The sequence below is a fragment of the Cryptomeria japonica genome, chromosome 7 (assembly GCF_030272615.1).
Source record: "Cryptomeria japonica chromosome 7, Sugi_1.0, whole genome shotgun sequence".
Classification (NCBI taxonomy): domain Eukaryota; kingdom Viridiplantae; phylum Streptophyta; class Pinopsida; order Cupressales; family Cupressaceae; genus Cryptomeria; species Cryptomeria japonica.
This window is the reverse complement of record NC_081411.1, coordinates 243,300,980-243,324,881: the sequence shown is the minus strand read 5'-3', so window position 1 is coordinate 243,324,881 and position 23,902 is coordinate 243,300,980. Positions and strand designations below refer to the sequence as shown.

Sequence of the window (23,902 nt, the reverse complement as noted above, 5' to 3'; positions counted from 1 at the left end):
GTGGAATTCTGAGGTTGAGGATATGACTCTCTTTAGAATAGCTAAAAAGCTCAATATTATAAAGGCTAAAATTAAAATCTGGAACAAAGAGATTTTTGGGGACATCTTCAAGAGTAAAATTCAAATTAAAACTGAAATAAAAGAAGTTCAGGATATAATCCAAGAGAATGGGTTGTCTGATGATCTGAGGCTTGTGGAAAATGGTCTTTTGTCTAAATACCACACGATTATTTCTAATGAAGAGATGTTCTGGAGACAAAGATCTAGAGCCTTGTACTTGAAGGAAGGTGATAAAAATACCCGATTTTTTCACTTAACCGCTCTTAAGCATAGGGCGGCTAACAGGATATCCAGATCATCCTGTAATAAAGGGATTTTAACAGAGAATAATGATATTAGAAAGGAAGCTCTGGAGTATTTTTGGCACCCTTTTGGGAGAAGTGTATAACCTAGATACCAGTAATCAAAACATCCTGTTGCAAGCTATTCCTTCTACCCTAACTGTGGAAGACAATAACTATTTATCCCGAATCCCCTCTAATCAAGAAATCAAAAAGGTGATATTTTCCTTTTAGGGAGATAAATCTCCTGGACCAGATGGTTTTCCAATATTCTTCTTCCAATGTTTTTGGCATATTGTGGAGATTGACATCTGTAAAGGTGTTAAAGAATTCTTTGGCTCAAGAAGGCTTTTAAAAGAACTGAATGCTACCTTCATTGTCCTAATTCCGAAGATCCCAGGAGCTGATTTTCTCAATAAGTTTAGACCTATTAGTCTCTGTAACTTTGTCTACAAGATTTTATCCAAGGTTCTTACTTCTAGACTGTTGGAAATTCTTCCAAGAATTATCTCCGTCCAGCAGAATGGTTTTGTCCCTGCTTGACAGATTCTGGACTCCATTATATCTGTTCATGAAAATATCCATTCTCTGAAAGTGGCTAATAATAAGGGTTTCTTTCTGAAGTTAGATATGGCTAAAGCTTATGATAGAGTGAACTGATAGTTTCTCTTAAAGATTATGAAATCGTTTGGTTTTGGTGAAAAAGTTATTCAGCTTTGCTCTCAACTTATGGAAACTTCCTCTTTTGCTGTTATTGTCAATGGATCCCCTTCAAGTTTCTTCAAAAGTTCTAAAGGTCTTAGACAGGGGGACCCCATCTCCCCTATTTTGTTTACTATTTTAGCTGAAAGTCTGGGTAGATTTATTTTTAAAAATGTGGAAGAAGGCAATCTTAGAGGACTGAAACCATCTTCATCCAATTTTACTTGTACTCATGAACAGTTTGTTGATGATTCTATCACTATGGGGGAAGCTACTATTACGGAAGCTAAAAATATGAAGAATGTGTTGAATATTTATGAATCTGCTTCTGGTCAAAAAATTTAATTGGGATAAGAGCTCTTTATTCTTCCTCAATACCCCTGTTCAAAGGCAATTAAGGATTGAAAGAATTCTTGGTTGTAAAATAGCCGAGCTTCCCTCTTCTTATTTGGGGCTTCCTCTATGTATTAAGCCTAAGGATAATTTCTGGAATAAGTTGGTGGATAGATTTAACTCAAAATTGGCTAGTTGGAAAGGGGCAATCCTAAGTCAAGCGGGCAAAGTTACTTTGCTCAAAGCGACTCTCCAAAACTTGCTTGTTTATGCTCTCAGTTTGTTCAAAATCCTCAGAAAGTTTGCGGAAGCAATTGAAAGAATCCAAAAAAAGTTTCTTTGGTCGGGGGTGGAAGTAAAAAATAGAATTCCCCTTATTGCCTGGAATAAAATCTATTCTTCTAAGGCCTCAGGGGGGCTAGGTTTAAGGAATATAAGTTCTATGAATAAGGCTTTATTAGCTAAACAACTTTGGAGAATGAAAGGGGAGGAAAGAGAATGGAATTTAATCTAGAAAAACAAATATCTTCATATTCAACCTTTTGAAGAAGAATTTTTAGATGAATCTTTTATTGTTGAAGGTTCTACTATATGGAATGCAGTCCAATCGGCTAAAAGTTGGGCTACTGTTGGTCGAATTTGGAATTTGGGGGATGGCAGTAGTATAATATTTTGGGAAAATAGGTGGATAATGGATAAACCTCTGGAGGAAGTTCCAATCCTTAATGACTAGAAAGATTGGTTCAAAAGCAGGTTTGGTGAGCTGGTCAGAGACTACTGGAGAAATGGGAAATGGATTGATTTTAGCAAGTAGTGTCCAAGGCTAAAGTTCCTTCAGATTGCTCTCTCTGCTAAAGTTCCTAGAGACAACAAAAAAGATAGATTGATATGGAGGGAAACCCCGAATGGGAAATATTCCATGTCCTCAGTTGTGGCTATCCAAAATGAATTTGTGGAAGAAATCCCTATTTGGACTAAAGTCTGGAATAAGAAGTTAGTTCCTAAGGTTAATATCTTTTTTTGGATATTCATCTAAAACAAGGTTTTAACTCTGGACAACCTTCAAAAGAGAGGTTTTGTTTTTCCTAATAGGTGTTCTCTTTGTTGCAGGGAAGAAGAGACTGCTTGCCATATTCTTAATCCGTGTACTTTTAGTCAGGAAATCTGGAAAATCATTTTAAGCAGGTGGAAATTGAGCTGGGTTTTTTCTGAACTCCCTAGGGGAATCTTGGCAGCAATGGCATTGCCCTAATTCCAATCCAAAGATTGTGGAGACTTGGAAACTTACTCTCCCGAATGTTATCTGGAATATATGGAAAGAGCACAACAATAGGATTTTTAGGGATAAAAGTGCCATTCTTGAAGTGGTGGTGGATAAAATTTACAGGAGTATATTTGAATGTATCTATGGTACTAATAATGGACTAGATGCTAAAGATGACTTCAATGACAGGTGGAACCTCTCTACTACTACAACTAGTAAGGAGAAGGGAAGAGAAGGTCTATTTTGGTGTTTTCCTCCTCAGAGATGGATTAAGGATAACTTTGATGGGGCCTCTAAGGGGAATCCGAGTAAAGCTGGTTATGAGGGCATTGTTAGGATCTTTGTTGGAAGTTGCTTAGTGGTGGTGGCTGGTCCTTTGGGGAGTCAAACTAGTCATTTTGCCGAAGCCTCAGCTACCCTGAATACCTTAATTATTGCTAAGAATCTTAATCATGATAAATTATGGCTTGAGGGAGGTTCACTTAATATTATTAAGTGTTTGAAGGGGGAGTCGGAGCCATCATGGTCAATTGAAAACATTATTTTGAAAGCTACGGAAATCATCGCTAGTTTTAAAGAAATAATTATTCAACATGCCTTTAGAGAGAAAAATATGGTGGTGGACTGTCTGGCGAACCTAGGAGTTAATTCTGATTCTCAAATGATTTGGCATGGGGAAGATCTTAATATGAATATTAAAGAGCTCCTTAGAAAGGACAGATTTACGGGGAGGACCGCATAATCATGATAGGGTATATGAATAATTTATGCTTTGATGGAAAGGTAATAATTACCTGGCAAAGTGGCAAAATCCCAACCATTTTTAATATTACTTTGCACACTTTGTGGGTCATCCTTTTCAAAATTTCAAGTATCTATGTGAAAGAAGTGTTGAGTTTGTAGAGGAACAGAGCTGAAAATCCGAATTCGAATATGGGAGGAGATTTAAGGAGGGAGGAACAAGACAATACGTCAAGATGGAAGGCGATGCCGAAAGTGTGGGCGAAGCTGGAAAAAGGGTCCCTCACAAGCTTTATGGAGAAGCTGGTGGATTGCGACAAAGGTAGGGTAAATCTCGCCATTTCCAAATTTTTTGAAAATTGGTGTAATGGGTCCTTTAAAATCTATGGGGTAAAGTTTAAATTGGACGCGAGACTCATAGCTACTGTGACTGGTATGCCCCACTTAGGGATTAATTTTTTTAGAGACCTTAAAGTTTCCAATAACGTGGTTAATCTGTTCTCGCGCAAGGAAAAAGAGAGGGCTCAAATTGGCAAAGCCACAGGGGGTTACTATGAAGCCTCCAATATCAAGAAAATATGGGGCTGAGTTTTGAATGCCATAATGGAATATATCACTGTTGAGGGTCACTTTTCCAAAGCCCACACTTACCACTTTGTTCTATTAAACCATTTCAGACATGACAAAAGGGTATCACTACCCTACTATCTTTTCAGGTCCCTTTCAAGGTCCCTCAATAAACACAGTAAGAATCCCTCAAATCCGGTTCTCCATTGTGGGGGATTTTGTTGCTCATTTATGAGCACTGTAAAACCCTCGCCATGCTGGAAAATAAGAGGTTATCCGCCTCTCCTGGGAAAGGTAAGAGAAAGCTGGAGGGAGGTGAATCCAACAAGGAGAAGGCGACCTCCAGCAAAAAAAGTAAGAGTGCCTCTGGGATGGAAACCCATGAAGAAAAGAATAAAATAGAGTAAACTGGAAAAGATGGCAGTGAAATGGATACAGATGATTCTGATGGTGAAGACAACTGGAAAGATGAGGAGGTGGGTGTTGAGGAAGAAGGTGATGACAGTGAGTCTGATAATGACAACCCAATCCATAGTGTTTGCCTTGGCAATGACAACAACCAACCTATGGAGGATGTGGAATACAAGGATAATGAGGAAAAAGATGCGATTTCTGAGAGGGAGGAGAACAAGGAACCTGAGAAGGATATGACTAAGGACAGTTTAAGTGAGGAGAAGGAAAGCGCTGGTAAAGGATTATTCCTGGATAACCTTAAAAAACTCACTGAGGCTAGATTGGATTATGACAGATGGATCTATGAACTTTTGAAGAACTTGGAAAAAAATGGAAAACAAATGGACAAGAAGAGGAAGGATGATGACAAGGATCAGATAAAATGGAAGCAGGATATGGAGGAGAAGGTTAAATTGCTGGAAGAAGGGAATGTGGCAATGAAAAATTTGCTGGGCATTATCCCGAATATTCTATCAGCTGTCACTAAAAACCTGGAGGATATTGCTAAGGTCCTTGATAATTCCAACTCTCCTAAACTGGTGGTGGACCTTGACATGGATGAAGATACTATTGAGATTGGCAGTGGTGAAGCTACTCCAGGTGGTGCTGCAAAGAGGACTAGGGCAAGTGTCAAGAAAGCTGTAGCTGCTTTTGCTAAGGATATCCCTAATCTTAGGGAAAATATCAAAGACCTATATGAGATTAACAATACCCTAGCTAATGCCCTAAAAAAAATCAATTAGTTTCTTCTCTCGGGTCTGGCTGGTTTTTGCTAGCTTTTTGGGGCTTTAGCCGGTTCTCTATGGTTTTTTGCTGGCTTTTCGTTGGTTTGTTCCTTTTTGTCTCTTATTGCTATATCTTTTAAGTTCCTTTTGTAAAGGGTTTCAGGGCCCCTTCAAAACCTATTTATACCTTAATAAAAAACAAAGAGGACAACCCACATCTCTCAATAATATCTCTATCCGCCTGTGTCAATCGCGGAATCAGAGACCATGGCCTCAAAAATCGCTTTCGTGACTGCAGAACCCCAAACCGCTCCTGTAGCAAGCAACACATGTCCAAATATCAGTTCCCACATCAAATCCGATTTATCCAATCACAAATTCTATATCAACTTGAAACAATGAACATCAAATCAAGTTTCATATCAGAAAATCCAATCCATATTGAAATCAACATCGCATATCAACTTGAAACAACGAAAATCGAATCAAGTTTCATATCAAAAAATCGAACCCATATCCAATCACAAATTTCATATCAACTTGAAACAAAGAAAATCAAATCAAGTTTCATATCAAAAAATTGAACCCATATCCAATCACAAATTTCACATCAACTTGAAACAACGAAAATCAAATCAAGTTTTCATATCAGAAAATCCAACCCATATCAAAATCAAAATTCATATCAACTTGAAACAAATCCAAATCAAATCAAGTTTTATCTATCAAATCCATATCGAGAAATCAACTCAAATCCATATCACAAGACTCATATCAGGAACCATATCAGAACTCATATCGAACATCATATTCACGACAAAAAAATCAAAGATCTCAAAACAACAGATAATCAGGATCATCATCCAATCACTCAACTTGGAAATTCAACAAAGACAAATTCAAAATTTATGAAAAAATCACGCATCAGCACAACAGACACAAAGATTGGCTACCGCACCCATCCAGAAACACTTGGCAGACACCTACTCACCCCAGCCTATCTCCCTTCCTCTAAATTTACCCCGCAGCATCATCTTTTCCTCCTAAATCACTGCATTTTTCTGCCCACGTGCTAAGACATCTTCCCTATGCGCTAAGCTGCCACCTATGCGCTAGCTAAACTTAGCTAAGCACTACAACCTTTACCCTACGCGCTAGACTTACCCTATGCGCTACCTTGTTCCACCCATGCACCACCATCTTTCCCCTACACGCTAGGTCTACTCTATGCGCTATCCTTTTCCTACTATGCGCTATCCTGTTAGCCATATGCGCTATCCTATCCCTATGCGCTAGCCTAAACTTGCGACGCACTACCCAACATCCCCCCGATGCTACCCTAATTCATTAACCCTATGCACTAAAAGTTTTATCATATGTGCTACGAAATTGACCCTATGCGCTAACACGTGAAAATTCGACACAAAAAATGAAAAACGTGCTCAAAATCAACCAAACAAAAAGTAAAAAGGGCAAAATTTAGATGACTTACAGGTGGACCATACGTGGTGGGCCTTTGGTATCGACGAACGCACTTGAATCGGTGCGAAGCATAGGGAATCGACATTTTGTCACTCTCCAAAAGTCAAAAAGCACAAATGATACAAATAAAATCACTTTTCACCTTTTTATAGGGTAAAAGGAAATTAGGGTTAGTAGGAGGGGCATGTATTTTGCTTGTGCTCTCACTTATAACCCTAGCAAACATCATTATCGGGAGATGAATCAATTGGCGTGCATTAAACACAAACGAAATTTTAAAATGCGATCAAATCTACAACAATTATCAGCAACATCCAAATTTTCAATTTTTTTGATTCATCTTCCAAGGGGGTATTATCAATACCATTTATCAAATCTAGGGCACAACATTAACATCGACATTTCGACATCACATCAAATTTTGATGACGCATCAATTTTTTTTGAATCAACATGTGCACACACGTCACTTCAAAGATGGGCAAAATGTAGACGTATAAAAATGACCACTTTCCTAAATGAATATTTAATGTTCATTTTATTCTCATTCCTCTATTTAGTTAAATATAATTTAATTAAATCATCCACATTCCTCTATTTGATTAAATAAATTATTCAATTTATTTATTTAAATTCAACTAAGCCTTTCATGCCATTTAATTGAATAAATCATTTTATTTAATTAAATCTCTTCTCTCTCCTCTTAATTAAATTTACATTTAATTAAATTATTCACTTCAAATAAATAAATCTAATTTATTTAAATTCTCCACTTGCATGTATTTTGTTGAAATAAAGCAATTTATTTTAATTAAAATTACCCTCCATCCACTTGCATTCTCCTACATCTCCCACTTGCCTCCTAACCCTTTTTCTAGAACCTATCTAATCCTAATCAATTAGCCTAAACCTTTCAATTATCCCCTTTCCCTAAATTTGAGGATGTCACTTCTCAAATTTGGAGTAAAGTCTTCCAAAGGCATTAAAGCCTTTATGCCTTTAACAAGCTAACTTGTTGAATTCTCCCAAATTTGGAAGGACTCTTACAAATTCATCCCCAAAGTCTTCCAAACCATTAATGGTTAACTAACCCTTTTGGCATGGTTGAAGACTTTTTGCCTAACTCAACCTTCATCTAACCCAAGGGTCTCATCAAGCATTCATGGCTTTACCCTTGGTTATCCCTTTAACCCTTACACAATAGTTTATCCTTTGGGTAAAAGCTTTATCCAATGGGTTTTCTTAATCTAACCTTAACCCTTACCTTCTAAGGTAACTATGAGGTCTTCTCAAGCATTTAATGCTTCTTACATCTCCTCTCAAGCAGTCTTATGTTGACAATTGTCACCATTTCATTGGTGAGAATTGTAAACATGGATTGATAACTTTCAATCCCGGCCCTTGATAAGATCATCCAATCTTGACCATCCATTGTCATGTTTTTCCTATGAATAGAGCCCTCATTTTCTCATTCTCATATCCAAGTCTTTAGCATCACACTTATACTCATTTTTATTAAACATTTAGTCTCTCTTTGAAATAGGAATAATCTAATAAACATTTTAGAAACATTTCTATCATCATAAACAATCATATTAAACTAGTATATCATGTTAGGATAGTTCTTGTGCTAATCTTTTCATCTTATCATCATATATACACTAGTTTAATTCATATTTGTTAAATCCCTTCTCTCTCCTTTTAATTAAATTTACATTTAATTAAATTATTCACTTCAAATAAATAAATCTAATTTATTTAAATCCCCCACTTGCATCTATTTTGTTGAAATAAAGCAATTTATTTTAATTAAAATTATCCTCCATCCACTTGCATTCTCCTACATCTCCCACTTGCCTCCTAACCCTCTTTCTAGATTCTTCTATAACCTATCTAATCCTAATCAATTAGCCTAAACCCTTCAATTATCCCCTTTCCCTAAATTTGAGGATGTCACTTCTCAAATTTGGAGTAAAGTCTTCCAAAGGCATTAAAGCCTTTATGCCTTCAACAAGCTAACTTGTTGAGTTCCCCCAAATTTGGAAAGACTCTTAAAAATTTGTCCCCAAAGTCTTCCAAACCATTAATGGTTAACTAACCCTTTTGGCATGGTTAGAGACTTTTGCCTAACTCAACCCTCATCTAACCCAAGGGTCTCATCAAGCATTCATTGCTTTGACCATGGTTATTCCTTTAACCCTTGCACAAGAGTTTATCCTTTGGGTAAAAGCTTTATCCAATGGGTTTTCTTAACCTAACCTTAACCCTTACCTTCTAAGGTAACCATGAAGTCTTCTCAAGAATTTAATGCTTCTTACATCTCCTCTCAGGTTGTCTCTTGTTGACAATTGTCACCATTTCATTGGTGAGAATTGTAAACATGGATTGATAACTTTCATTCCCGGCTCTTGATAGGATTATCCAATCTTGACCATCCATTGCCCTATTTTTCCTATAAATAGAGCTCTATTTCCTCCATTTTATGGTCCAAGTCTTTAGCATCACACTTATACTCATTTTTATCAAGCATTTCAAATCCCTCTTTGAATAGAAATAATCTAATAAGCATTTTAGAAGTATTTCTCTTTATCATAGTAGTCATATTAAGCTAGTATATCATGTTAGGATAGTTCTTTTACTAATCTTTTCATCTTATCATCATATGCATACTAGTTTAATTCATATTTGTTAATATCATGTATATTTAGGATTGCATTCATGTTAGATTGATCTCAAACATCCCTCATTCTCATGATTGTCATCCCTAAGTCACTTTGCTCAGTGATCTGAAAGCAAAGGCATTGGCTTAAGGGGTCTTGTGAAATAGAGAACAATGGAAAATCCCTTGGGAAGTTGAGCTATTCCATACAACTCCATAACTTGCACCAAGAGTCCCATTGGTGTGTGGACTAGTCATAATTTCATACTTTTCATTTCAATGCACCACTTTTCCCGCATACATTTTTCATAAAGATAGTCTTAAAAAATATACAAGCAATTATTGTCCCAAGAGTTTCATTACTACTCCATACTGGATGCTTCAACAGTTGGTTATGTCATAGTATAAGTCACACATAGAGCAACATTTATCATTAATATTCATTCATGAAAGAGTCTAATTGCAACATCATGGTTGTATGATAATAGTCCATTCAAGTCTTTAAAAGAGACTGTCATGACAGGGTATCAACCCTCAAAACGGTAAAAAGATAGTTTGAGTAGTTGTCACAGATGATCAATTGTACACACAATAATAGCAGTCATGCAAATACTGATAACACTGAGATAAGACAGTTTTGTCCTCCTAACACAGACTAGAAACAGATATTACAGTCACAAGAGTTTTAACAGTATATGGCAACATGTTAGAGACTAACGAGCCACAAAGAAAATACAACCCTAAGTGCAATCTTAAAAGAATAACAATGAGAGCCCAAATTTTGTCATAATAGTCTAATAGCAGCACTTCAAGAAGCCAATGAAGACCTCAAAGATAGCCAACACAAGTTACATAGCAATGAAATTGAGTAACAGTGAATATATGTAAAGGAAAAGTGTTGTCATGATAGTGTCATCTCAGTTAGCAATGAAAGCAGCTATAACCATCTAGGAGCAACTTCTACAGTAAAAGAATAAAGAGCTACAGGAAAGGGCAACTGTCACATCGAAAATAGATAAGAATAGGCCTCGCTTATGACCAGCATCACCATGTGAAATTATAGAGCATAATGAGAAGGATGCACCAAGATAATAACCTTTGTCAAAGTCCTAAAATAGTGCATGGAATACACATAAAGAGACCAACACAACAACCCATCATGATACTTGAGAGCAGTCCCAGTCCATTGCCAAGGCCTTCCAAATAAAAAATAACAGTGAATGCATAGCTAGAAAAGGTTATCGGATGACACTCATATAATTCTTGCAATCATGAGGTTTGCTGGTAAAGAACATAGCAAATCCAAACAATATGCATAGTGCTTCCAAGCTTCTCAGAGCTTCTAAGAATAAAGTTACAAGCTTAAGGATAAGGTACACACTATCCATTGAACACAAATATCTAATCATTAAAGTCTTTTTGACAAAAGGCCTGCCTAATACACATACTAAAGAGTAGCCACATGAGCAACCATGATGGTCAAGATCAAATCTAAAGACTGTCACAGAGCTAGTAAATAACAAAGTATTGAGAACTCAGAAAAAATCAAAAGAAGATACAAAAGTTTTGTTTGCATTCAAGACCACAGCCTCAGAAGACCACCATTTACAGAGCATTTGCAAGGTTATAGCTATCAAAAAACTGTCCTCTAGACAGAGCTTCATGGTGAGAAGAAAGGCAATTATTTGATAGTGCCTTCATAAATGAAGGTGGCCAAATTACAATCTAAAACAAAGAATGAAGCATCTGGTATCAATCTTAACAATGGCAATGATATTGAATCACAGTGAATAGGAGCCTTGGACAGTTATCATAAGGTTTAAAGACTAATTTGCAGCCCTAATTATTGTATGAGCAGACATTAAAGACATACCACGGTCATGATAACCAGCAAAGACAATCATGAGCTTTTGGAGGCCTATTTAAGGACAGTAGATTCTTGACTAGACTTAAAATAATCATGATGAATAAAGACAAAGTATGGAGAAAGATTGCAATCATAAGATAAAGTATTGAGATAGTGTATCTATGACAATATACAATCATATACACCAATGCATTAAGACAGTGAAAGGTATGTGAAAGACAGTAAAAAAGGACAATGAACTTCAATAGTAGCCAAATGTACATATCCCAACAACCACACCAAAGAAGATTACCAAACATCATGACACCAAAAGACAGTCACGGTCCTTTGACAGATAAAGAGAATGTGGAATGTTGCAGCCATAGAACAAGAAATTGTCAAAGCCAACTAGGGACACATAATCAGCTCTGAAGATACATTAAGTGCTAAATAACACAAAACAAGGGTATTTAAAGATTCTTGTAATCCATTGGGTTTTTTATTCCAAAATAAGCATATTGAAAAGAACTCATAATAGAACATTGTTGCTGAAAAAGCCACAAAGATGCATGTCCAGGAAAATGTCTCAGACAAACATATAGAGCTCAGAATTTATTCTCAGGCCTCTAAGGAAATATAGATCGGCACAATGGTATAGTATGCTTATTAAAGAAGCAATCACCTAGGAAAAGAGATACTCTTTAAAGACTATCAAAAGCACGAAGAGTAATAAATTACTTGAGGCTTGAAGTAGTCTTTTAGGTTTAAATGGCAGTCATCACAATACAAAGAAACCTAATGTCAAAATGCAGTCTCAAACGGAGTCGTCAGATATCTCAGATCAAAAAAGGTTTCAACAAGGACCCAAAGGGCAGTCATGAAAGCTTATAGTAGCTCGAACCCTCAGTCCGTATCGAAACAATAAAATGCATGAGAGGTTTTCCTAAAAAACCCTAGTTATTATAAGCAAAAGATCAAAGTTTCCTATTCCCAAGTAATTAATGACAACTTGAGGAAAAAAAAAAGGATGTACATACCGTGTTCACAGTTTCGTTTCCAGCTAACAAAGGCTCAAACCCTAGCTCAAAGCATCATGCAGAGCGCCGCAGAAGAAGTGTCTTCTTCATGAAGACATAGATGCAAATGATTCTTTTTTAGGGTTCTTTGTTCTAAGAAAATCTGCATGCCCCAATATTCAAGGCTTTATTTTTATTTGTTTTTCTATGAAACAATTTCCACATGTAGATGCTCATAATTCATCAAATCACAATGGCTTATCAATATGTAAACCCTAAATAAAGGGGCTAAGAGATTTTAAGCTCTTAAAATATTCTTTATTAATTATATATTATAAATTAATATATCCTAATTAAGATTTAGCTTTTTGAAAAAATCTTAATAAATATATATTAAATTATAAGAGAGCTAAAATATTTTTAGCAATGAAAATAAATAATAGTATTTTAACATTTATTAAAACAAATTGCTTTAATAAATGATAGAATAATATCATTAAAAGAATTAAATAATCTTATTTTATCTTTTATTAAACAATATTATTAATTCTTTTGAATAAAAGGTAAAATAAAATTATTTCAAAGCAAGATAAAGATATGATATACTTCAGCATGCAAAATTTCAAAGGGAGAGTTTGCTTTTCTCAAGGAGGTTGTTTTTGGCATCATGACATGCAGATTTTCAGTGGAGGGGGTGTTTCTTTTTCAGTTCTATATTTGGCACATCAAGGCATGTAGATTTTTGGGACAAGTTGCTTTTTCAGATTGGCTATTTTTAGTAGAGGTGGCAGTTCTATTTTCAGCATAAGGGTTTTTTTTTCATGCACTATCAATTGGGGACCTATTTTCAGCATTGGAGGCTATTTTTTGCAAGGTTACACATGAATTTTTTATGTTATTTTGGGCAAATTCGCCCAAGGCTTTTTCTCATGCATTTTTCATTTTAGGGTTTTTGAAGGAGAATCTTCTATATATTCTTTTCTCCTTTTTCCCCTCTGGTTCTTTCTTTTCTGCTACACACAACAGAAAAAAGATTGTATCTAAGCACTTGGCAGTTTTTCAGTTATTGTAATAGAGTTATATTTTATTCAGTTTTGCAATACAGAGTTATTTCCTTATCAATATTTCTTGCTTTTTTATTGTCAAGTGAGCGATTTGATAGAGTTATTGTGATTTTTACAATCCTTTGCTCTGTCTCATTTTTACTTTGCAGAAGTAGGATAATTTCACAGTGATTCAGGTTGTGGGTTGTGATCATCTGGTTTTCAATTCTTTGCATATTGTGAAAAATCACTTTTCCTACATGCAGAAGTTGGATAACTTCAAACCTTTCACGAAATATTTATGAATTTGGTGATCTAGTTGATTTGTGAAGCGCTTTCATTCTTTATTGCAGCTGTCATAGTTTTAGTGCATTATTTAAAAAACTCCATAATCTCGATGTATCACCTCCATTAGGATAGGTTTTATTTCGCATGCAAGCATTTTAACCCTTTTCCTGCAAAAAAGTAAGTTGTAGGAGATTCATCAAGACAGGAAGTCGACCTAGTCTCTAGAGGTCTACTTTCATGATAGGCATACCCATAGGCCTGAAAGTATTCCCATGTTTCACAAGATTGCTAGGTTTCACACTTAGTGTTTTCAGGCGCAATCCTTCGTGACAACAAATATAAAATCTACTTTTGGATATGTTTATAACTTTGACATGGATGCAATCATATAGACCAACAATAAGTAGTAGATAATACCTCTTTCCTTAACAAAAAGAGACCATCGAGGAATAGTAAAAGTAGCATGTGAGGCAATATGGATTTGAAGGATGCTATCAAAAATAAAATGTCTTAAGCAAGACATTCGCTCTTGTTTTGTGAGACTCAAGAGTTGCTAAAGCTTGCCAAGAATCTAGTCTTCCATGAGATTATCTATAATGTGGAACTTCAATATCCTTTCATCAAGCAACTTCTATAAGATGGATAAATGATAATGCAATGTTGTCCTTTTGAGGATCAAATTGCATACATTCTTACCAATTTGTAATACCTAACAAATTTGTAAAATTTCAGGATAAACTTGGTGTATGTAGTAGATTGACCCTTAAGGGAGGATATAAAGTATTATTGTTTATAATGGTAGATTGGTCTTTGGGACAAACTTAAGGATTATTCTTTATTCTTTTAATTAGTTTCTTATCCCTTAGCTTTATTAGTTGCCACTCTTATCTGTTATAGATTTAGCTTTTGTAGCTCTTATTTGAGGAAATTTTCACTCCTTGTTTAATCATGTCAAAAATCTTAGTAATAATTTTGTGTGTTATCTTTTTTCTAATGAAGGGAGAATAAATTTCAAATCTTTAACTATAGGAGATATTGGTAATTGGATTTGGTCCACAAACACAAAGTTGAAAATGGGACATAATTAAAACACTATAAAACCACACTTTTCAAAAGTGTTGGAGGATATAAAGTACTTAGCATTTAATACAGCAATGGGGTACACTAAATGATTTCTCATTGTGATCTAATTCTAAGTTTCGCTCTTAGATTTGTGGTAGTAAATCTCCAATGATATGAAAACTAACTCCCACACTACTCTAGGTTAATCCAATAAATGTGAATCTAATCCTTGCAACTATTCTATGGATTTGATCTTTCAATGGAGGTTTGAATTTGTGTTTTGATTTCTTTAAAATTTTGTTTACCTCTACTACTACTTGAACTTGCCATGGAAAACTTGGCATCTGGAGATACTATTGGAGCTTGTTGTGTTGAGAGTTTTGCTTTAATTAAAACCCTAGAATCAATTACAGTTTTTGATAAGTTCAAAGACAAGTCAAGAAGTCATGAAAAATGCCCATGTTGTCATTTTTCATCTTAGAGGCTTCAAGTAGCTATCCAACTATTTATGCTCACCTTTGTGATCAAAGATGTTGATGCATTATTCTTTATGTGATGATGTAATAATCAAACAAGAGATAATAGATGTATCAAAAGAACTAGGATTTTCCCTATTATATAATGTCCTAGCACCAAGTTATATCAAGTGGATAAGTAATGACTAGGGCTTGTGTTTATTTGATTTTAGAAACTCAAGAGTCAAATCCACACCTACAAGTTTGACTAAGATAAGGAATAGGAAAATTGTAAACCAGATTTGGATCCCTAGTATGTGTGGAGACAAATATCACCAAGACTCAAGTTAATTACCATCCATTACACAAAATTATGCCCCTTGGACACTACACATTACATTTAGGGAACAAGGGCCAAAGAATCGAAAACAAATGTGCAAATTAAGTGCAAATCATGCACATTTCACCTGTATAAAAACAAAGTGGAATCAGAAATTGACAATGAGATTGTTGAAGACATAGCATGCACTTCGTTCTAATAGTTATTAATAATCTATATAAAATGTGAATGCATAAACTTAAATTTTTTATGTAGTATAAAATGTACCAATAGTTTTTCTTCTATTACATAATATAATAATAAACTATCAAAACATTAAAGAAGATACAAAAGTTATTGGTGTATAATAATAACACTTGGTTATTCCTAAATTTTGTTGTGAGATATTATGATTGAAGGCTGAAATACCCCCATCAACTTCATTCATCTCGGTTGCTTCCCTCAACATTAAAGATGCCTATCAAGTTTCCACCATAATTCACAATCACTAAAAAGCAGAGAACACTCCAAATTGCTAGATGACCCACACCAACCTTAATAACACTAAAGGCCTAGTAGTCTTAATAATCAATCTATAGCCATAGAATAAATCACCAACTTGCAAATGGTTGAGGCCCAATAGTCTCATTCTAACCTCTACATAATAGAAAAAGGGTGACCTAGCAAAAAAGACCCCGCCTTAAATAATTTAATCATAAAACTTCATAAAAACTTAAATCTAGTGTATTTAAAATTGTCTCTGACGACATAGATATGAAATTTGTGTAAATGGTAAAATTCCTTTGTAGTGTATCACTATCTATCTTATAAAATTATTTGAGCATTTTTTTTGCATAAACAAGCCCACCCTATAATTGGCCAAGACAACTTAGTATTAACCAAAATAATAAATACATTTGTACATATAAAAAATACTGTGCACAAACATGTTCATGCCATAATTGAAAAAGATAATTTATTGTAAACCAAAATACATATACATATGTTTAAATAGCATCATCCTTCTAATCCAACTTGACGAATTGCAAGGAATGACCACAAAGAAACATACAGGAACATAAACTTCTTGTGCTCATCAATGACTAACTTCATTAGTGGACGAATCTTCTTTAGTCCATTATCATTGAAGATATCCTTAATATAAATTTTTGTAACATACACTTCAACATTTATATTGAGGGAAGAGAACAATATTGTTGAACACTCTTTCTTATCTGCAAAAAAAGAAAAACAATTAGAAGTTAACATTAAAAAATAGTTCATGCAAGGCACAACAAGATGACCTTCTCCAAGTTCAAGGGTTTGTAAAACCAAAAGGAATAATTTAGCATTCTTTTTCAAGTGAAATTACATTGATCATAACCTAACTACAAATAAGTTATGTTTTAAGCATTGCTATTAGGAGACATGTATTGGTATTAGTATAGGAGATAGGAAAAAGTATAATATGTTATTTTCAGAACTTAAAAGACAAGTCTGTGGAAATGACAAAAAAAAATAATATATTTATTTAGAAAAATATAATCATACAATCAATATGCAACTTTGAAGAGTGTAAAAGGCTTAAAAAAAAATATTTTAACATATTGAATAGATGTCAACAAAAAATATAGATTAATTATATTGATATTTAGTGATCATATTCATGATATAATTTTCTTTTTGAATCATTATTACTTAGAGATGACAAACAAAAATTGGGAGAGAAATGTTATTCATTTGAAAACATGGTATTGTTGGTGTGAACATAGTATATTATCTAGCAATTTTTCGTATTAGGTCATATTCACAATTACATACTTACACTTAAGTCATTTAATTTTTGTGTTTCATATCATAAAATTAAGACACTAGTCATGATCTTAATGTGTCAAAGGGTCTCATCCTTGTCTTTATAACAAAGGTTTCTTTATTGAATATTGTACAAACTTCATTTTCCCAACTAATGAATTCTTTGGTTTCATAGCATTTCCATCACTTCTCTCATGGAAGATTATTTTGGTTGCAAGTGATCTTTGGCTTTGGTGAGATTGATCAATAACTTACATAGTATTAGAGCTCCTAATTTGTAATTCCCTCATTTCTTTGAGGAGAATTTTGTCAAATGCTTTCATACATAGCATTTTGGTGCCAAATGGACCTCACAATTGCACTTAAAAGGCCTAAAACCTAAAATCCATGTGAGACACGTTAGGATTTGATGATAATTTTTTGAGCTTTTTTAGGATTGACTTGATCACGACTATATTTGTTCATACAATTGTATAGTTTTGCATGACGACATGATCATCCTTAATATAGCTTCAAGCATGTGGGAAATATTCTTTAGTGATCACTAGTCCTCTTTATTGATCATATGACTTTATATGTGACCTTATGTCTACACTATCATTGTCTACTGTACAATTCATTTTTAATTTTTTTTCTTTTTAAAAAGTAACATGTACAACTATGTAGGGTTAAAATTAGCATCCACATTAATTGCTTTCATAGGGATTGGTTGGTGTTTTTAGAGGGCATGTCCCTTATTCACACCCAAATGTAAAGAGGATTAAATTGCAAGTCGTGCCACTAGAAACACCATTGCTCAAAACCTCCTTTGTGATATCTGCACAATTGCCAACCCCTAAGTCCTTAGCATCTAGTCATGTCGGTGACCAACACTCATGCTGCTCTTTGCTTTTTTCTAATAAATCCTAAAAGAGTAGTTTTTTAAAAAATGTCACAACTCAAACATATGGCATTGAATATTCACAAACAAATAATCATCGAAAGTAAGTTTTGTGTACTTTGAAACTATGTCTATTTTTTTTGTTGATTTTCCACGTACATCTATTATAGTCTATATTTTTCTCACATGGAGATGATAATTATTGTATATTTGTGACAAAAATAGTCCTTGGGGTGTCACATTGAGTCCTTTCACTTTCACCTGTTTGTTTGCGTCTTTCCTCATTTGGATAGAGTTTTTTCCTACAATTTTTTCTTTACTCCACCTTTGGGATATTTGTTTGTAAATGGTACTAATATAGCCTTGCAACCAAGAATCCATCCTTTCGTATTTTATCATACTCCTTCAATTGCACTTAAGGGAGGCTGTTGGTGTGAATACGTATATTACCTAGCTAGTTTCATATTAGGTTCTATTTGCACTCACATACTTAAGTAAATAGTTAAGCTTACTTAGATCATTTTCTTTTTTGTCTCATCATCATAGGATTAAGACATTTGTCATGATTTTAATTTGTCCTAGGGTTTCCCCATTGTATATTATACTGATTACATTTTTTCATCTAATGATTTTTTTTATTTCATTGCCTTTCCATTGCTTCTCTATTGTGTGGAAGGTCATTTTTATTGTAGATAGTCGTTAGCTCATGTGGGGTTGGTTAATAACACTTACATGTATACAAGTCCTCAAAGATTTTCAATCAATTGATAAAATTTTTATTGTTTATCTTCATTATGTTACCTCTTTGTGATATGATAAGAAAGTCTTCTGCTATAATATATATATAACACCAATAAATTTTAATGAAAGAGAAATAAAAATTACAAGTCTACTTTATTGCCTTCAATCTTTTAGCTTTTGTCAACAACATATTTGCACTTTAAAAAAACCCATGATTATTTATATGATATTTCTAAGTAAACTCTAGTTTCAATGGATGCTTCAAGTAGAGATGCATAGAGATGCAAAATAATTTCATCTTTAGTCTTCTGATTCGGAAACATCCGAATATAGATCTTTGAGACAGAAAAAAAGACAGCTTCATACAGATCTTTGAGAAAATAAAAAAAAATAAAAAAGTCTCAATTTAGAAAAACACACCAGAAATTGAAATTTTGAATATAAGAAACAAGGACCAAATACTAAAGTATGAATCTTTGAATAACTATAAATTAAAGAATGATCATCTTACTTCCAATTTAAAATATGGAATCCTAAGATGGCAATTAAACATGTAAGTTAAATACACAGTTCCATATCCATAAGGATAATCATTGTTTTGAGAAAATAAATGTTTCAATTCAATTGACTAAAGTACACACAATTAGATATTCCTCTCAAATAATTGGAAAAATGTATTAAAAAAAACTATAGTTATTACGTGAATAGTTTCAAAGGCTGTACGAAAACTAAGCAGCATGCATAACCATTACATCCTAGTATACAGCTAGATTATTAAAAACTAAGCAGCATGTATAACCATTAAATCCTAGTATGCAGATAGATTATTAACAACATAACCCTTGGATGACTTGAGTGACATTCTGAATTCGTATTTGTTCAAATTGATTATTTATATTATCACATTTAAATGATTGTCCTTGAAAGAGAGATGAAAGACGAAGACGATGGAGGGAATTAATACTCCTATTTTCCATGTGCAGGTGGCCTCCCTGAAGCATTTTGTTTTGTCAAACAATATATATATATATGAAGTTGAGATGTTTGCAGCCCAAGTTGGGGAGGCGGTGAGAAGTAGAAGTAAAAGTAATCTTGGTATTTGAATGAGGGGAAAGGAAATGCATGTCTGTGAATTTGTCTGTACACTTCATTCATATCATAATGCGTTCTCTTTTTTAGAGGTAACAGGGCAGCCAAGTTCATATATTGTTAGGTAAGTTGGGAAGAATAGTTCAAGGAGAGCAGAGCTTTGAGTTTTAAGCAGTCATACAGAATCGCAAAGAGAAGTATCATGTTGAGGCAAATAGCCCAAGAAGTTCCAAAGAGACTTGTATTGGTGAATTTAATCAAGTTGATGCAAGGAAATCATCCAACCTTTGTACAAATTTGATTATAGTGGTCAATGCAACTCTCTTTCTACTGTTTGGGGTATGTAAAACTCAGTAAAAGAATGCATCCTTCCTCAACAGTGTAAAAAAATGCATCCTTCCTAGAAAAGAATGCACCTTTTCTCAACAAATGCAACCTCAACCAGTGTACATCTTTAAGCCTTACGTTTCCCAATACTCTTCTTATAATTCAATAGTTTACATGTCTTGAACTGTTCTAACTTTTCTGCTAAAAAATTAGCCGGTTTCTACAACTGAACCTAAAAGCTGCCTGCTCTCATGTCCCCCAGACAACGACGGCTACAAAAACTCAGAAAGAGCATGCACCAGAATATAAAGCATTATAGACTAAATAACATCTTCCTTCTACCTTTCACATACTTTACTTCACTGGTCCCTAAATTTGTGCAACCAACATTTCAACCGCTTAAAAAGATAACTTCGCATACTTTTAAAGAGCACTGCTTTTCTTATACTAGATATAAGATCCGTCCTAAAACAAATTCTTGAGAACTATCTTGCTTTTCCTGAAAAAACCAACCTATACTATTGCATCAAAATATCCTGAACACTTACAGCAGAGGTAAAACTTTCCTGTTTCATGGGACCATTTCACTGCATAGCGCCAAATTGAGCCCAACAATACTTATTTAGGGAAATATAAACCCAAACTCTTCCCCAGCACCTGCCTCTCTATGAGACAAAAACAATTTCCTTGTGGGCTTCTAAAAGTGGGTCTCATACACCAAATCAGCTTGTGGGCTTCTAAAAGTGGGTCTCATACACCAAATCAGCATCTCACTTAATGGTGACCTAAAAGAACTTCCTTTACATTTATTTAGGCTTATACAATGCTCTGTGATACTTATGGAAACAACAAATTAAAAAACAATAGGTATGCTCAAATGCAGTCCTAGAGTTATATTAATAAACCACTAATGCAAAACAATACTCTACTCTTGTTAAATGCATAAAATATGCAGACAAACTTCCAAGCTGTCCATAGGCTTTTTGCATCCGCACGAGTTTTTTCATTTGCAACCGCTAGAAATAAGCAAGACAAAACAAAAATGTATACAAAGCATCAGATGTAAGTTAACATTCCAATGACGCGGTCCCAGAAGAAAGTTTCAGCGAATTGATTCCTGAAATATGAAAGTCTTACCTTTTCACTGTAATTATTTTGGATCATGCATCTAAGCTAATACTAACATTAGATAATATGAAAGAAAAACATCACTAGAGATAATCTAGGATTTGGTAAGAATCCTCCTGAACATATCTTAAGAAGTTCTGCCAGACCCCATGCACCAGCCGCTCAAAGTGTCATTCTAAAACATGGAGGAAGATCTTTTTGTGGTCAAAATTTAAATATCACCATTTGGCTGATTGAAAAGTTTCAAGGGACATCCACGAGGAAAAAATGGGGAATTACTCACTACATCGGACTATTTCCATAGATCCTCACGAATCAACAACTTTACCATTTTTTTGCACCTCTCCGTAGTAAAATAATTATTAATTTCACATGCACTCAATCTGGAGTGATAGGATAACTAGTCTCAAACAAGATTCCGCCTGAGTGCTATGGTCCAGAGATCGATCTTAGGGAGTTATTATTGGTAGAACTGTTGCAACTAGGACTACAACCACTTGTTGAGTTACCCACAACAAAATTGCAAATAGAATGACAAATCTACAAGCTTCTATTTGACAAATTTAAAGGAATTTAACTTGAAATGTGCCCCACTAACTGAGAAATTGTAAGGAATTTTGTTTGAAAATCTGACTATGATGAAACATGACCAGATAAGAATCAGTATGAAAGATGGGCATTTCAAATATTGATGGGTTTGCCCTTGCTAGAACAGTTTACAGTCACGGACCGATCACCCAATGCCTAGCCCTCTTCCCAAGTACCCACAATTATTTTTTAAAATTACAAAGGTCACATACTTCTATCCCAAAATTTGATAGAATTTCGCTTCAAACATAAACATGCATTTGTCGAATCTTTTTGATACAGAATAAGCATGATATGAAATGATCTGAGAAGTAAGTATGCCCTACTGTTTGAATGACAGGACATGAATTGATCTGATAGGTGGATTTTTAGGTTTTTCATGATTACGAAAAAAGGAGCTGGGTATCCTAGAATCTTCTCAATGCAGAAGACTCGTGGATGAACAAGAACTGACATGACAGGTGGGTGTTTCGAATTTTATTGATTAAGCTGAAAGAAACCGAACGTCTACCTGATTAGGTGTTGGTCTTTTGGTTTTCCAAAACCAAAAAAATTAAGAAGAAACAGGAGCGACAAACTTCTATCAGAGAATTGGCCATTACAATCGTTCTGATTAAAAGGACATGTAAACAAACATCGATCTGAGAAGTGGGTCTTTAAAAAATACATTCTCCAATTTCAGAAATGATATGATAAAGGAACAAAAGATAATAGAAATCGAGAAACAGTTAAAATTAGGAAAAAGAGGAATGACCTTAAACTCTTTAGGATCGAGTTGTTGGCGTCAACATCGTCATCAGGATCGTAATTTGGGTCGAGGGTTTTTTTCATGTCGTCCCTGCTTTGATCAAGACTTGGCTTAAAAGCCAACTCAATGGCTGCCCAACCGAGAGCCAGTCCTGCAATGGCGAATACAGAGGAAGTGATTGAAGACATTTTAGACCTTCCCTCTTTTGATTTTTTCTCATCTTGCTCCTTTTTCGTCTGCCCTTCCATTGCTACAATCTCTTTGCTGTAATCTAAGCTTTCGATTGAATGTCAATGTGACTTGCTATCGAAGTTTACGGCCCATTATAAATAGGTGAAATTCAAAACGTATCGCGACAGCGGATTAGGGGAAGGGTATCATGTTCAATATTCTCGGTAACGACCTGCATATCTTCTAAAAGTCAATTGTAAATATTTTTAGGAAGGGAACCTTTCAGGTGCTCCTGTAATTTACATTCTCTTTGTGGGATTCTTTAAAGGTCATGTACATCTTATTTACTTTCAACTTTGGGTGGTGTAAAACTTTAAAAATGAACAAAGTTAGGATTCCTTGTGCCCACCATTGTATTCCTTATCGAAGATGGCTTGTTAGCACATATAAAAATTTGTATTTGAAGTCTAAATAGATATAAATGATTTTAAAATTTGTTTAGAAGTGTTGTAAATGTTATATGTTGATTATATGGAATCAAAAGACGATTCTAAATAGTATTTGTTGTTTTGAGTCCAGAATGTTCGAGGGTCCCATGATATCAAGTTATCTAGTATTAGATATTTATTCATTTTTTTTTTCACTTTTCAAGATTCATAATAGACAAATATTTGTCTTAATTGATTAAGTTATTTGTTTATATGAAATATCTTTTAGATGGTTTTTGTTGGACACAAGACTTTAAAGTTTTAGAACAAGTGTCCTTCAAGATTACTATGTCGGTTGAGCTTCTAGGCTCTCCATTTCGAAGTGGGCTTTCCTAGAACAAATTATTTAATTGTTAGGTTATATTATTTGTCATAAGTTAGGGAAGTACTCCATGGCTTGACCCCATAAAAGGGTTTATGTTGAGTTGGAGCTCACCTTTGAATTTAAAGAATCTATTAAAATTTTGGTGATCGGCTTGTGTTTTACATAACAAAACACTTGCATATCAATCTACTAGACACTTTTCATCGGTAGGCCTTGTACCACAAAATCAAGGACCCCAATGACAAATAACTAAGTCCTTTTCGATTTTAACTCAAGAGGCTAGTTGGTTGAGTATGGATTTAAAAAAACC

The 23,902-nt window shown here is 34.4% G+C and overlaps 1 protein-coding gene across 1 annotated transcript; it reads right to left on the bottom strand.

Moving 5' to 3' along the window:
• Nucleotides 1–16,257: 16,257 nt before the first annotated feature.
• LOC131051485 (outer envelope membrane protein 7) lies at nt 16,258–23,073 on the bottom strand. Its single transcript, XM_057986039.2, has 2 exons — nt 22,615–23,073; nt 16,258–16,530 (listed from the first exon to the last, which is right to left on the bottom strand). The coding sequence occupies exons 1-2, from the start codon at nt 22,854–22,856 to the stop codon at nt 16,527–16,529; spliced, it is 246 nt and encodes an 81-aa protein (XP_057842022.1). The 5' UTR covers nt 22,857–23,073; the 3' UTR covers nt 16,258–16,526.
• Between the last annotated feature and the right edge of the window lie 829 nt (nt 23,074–23,902).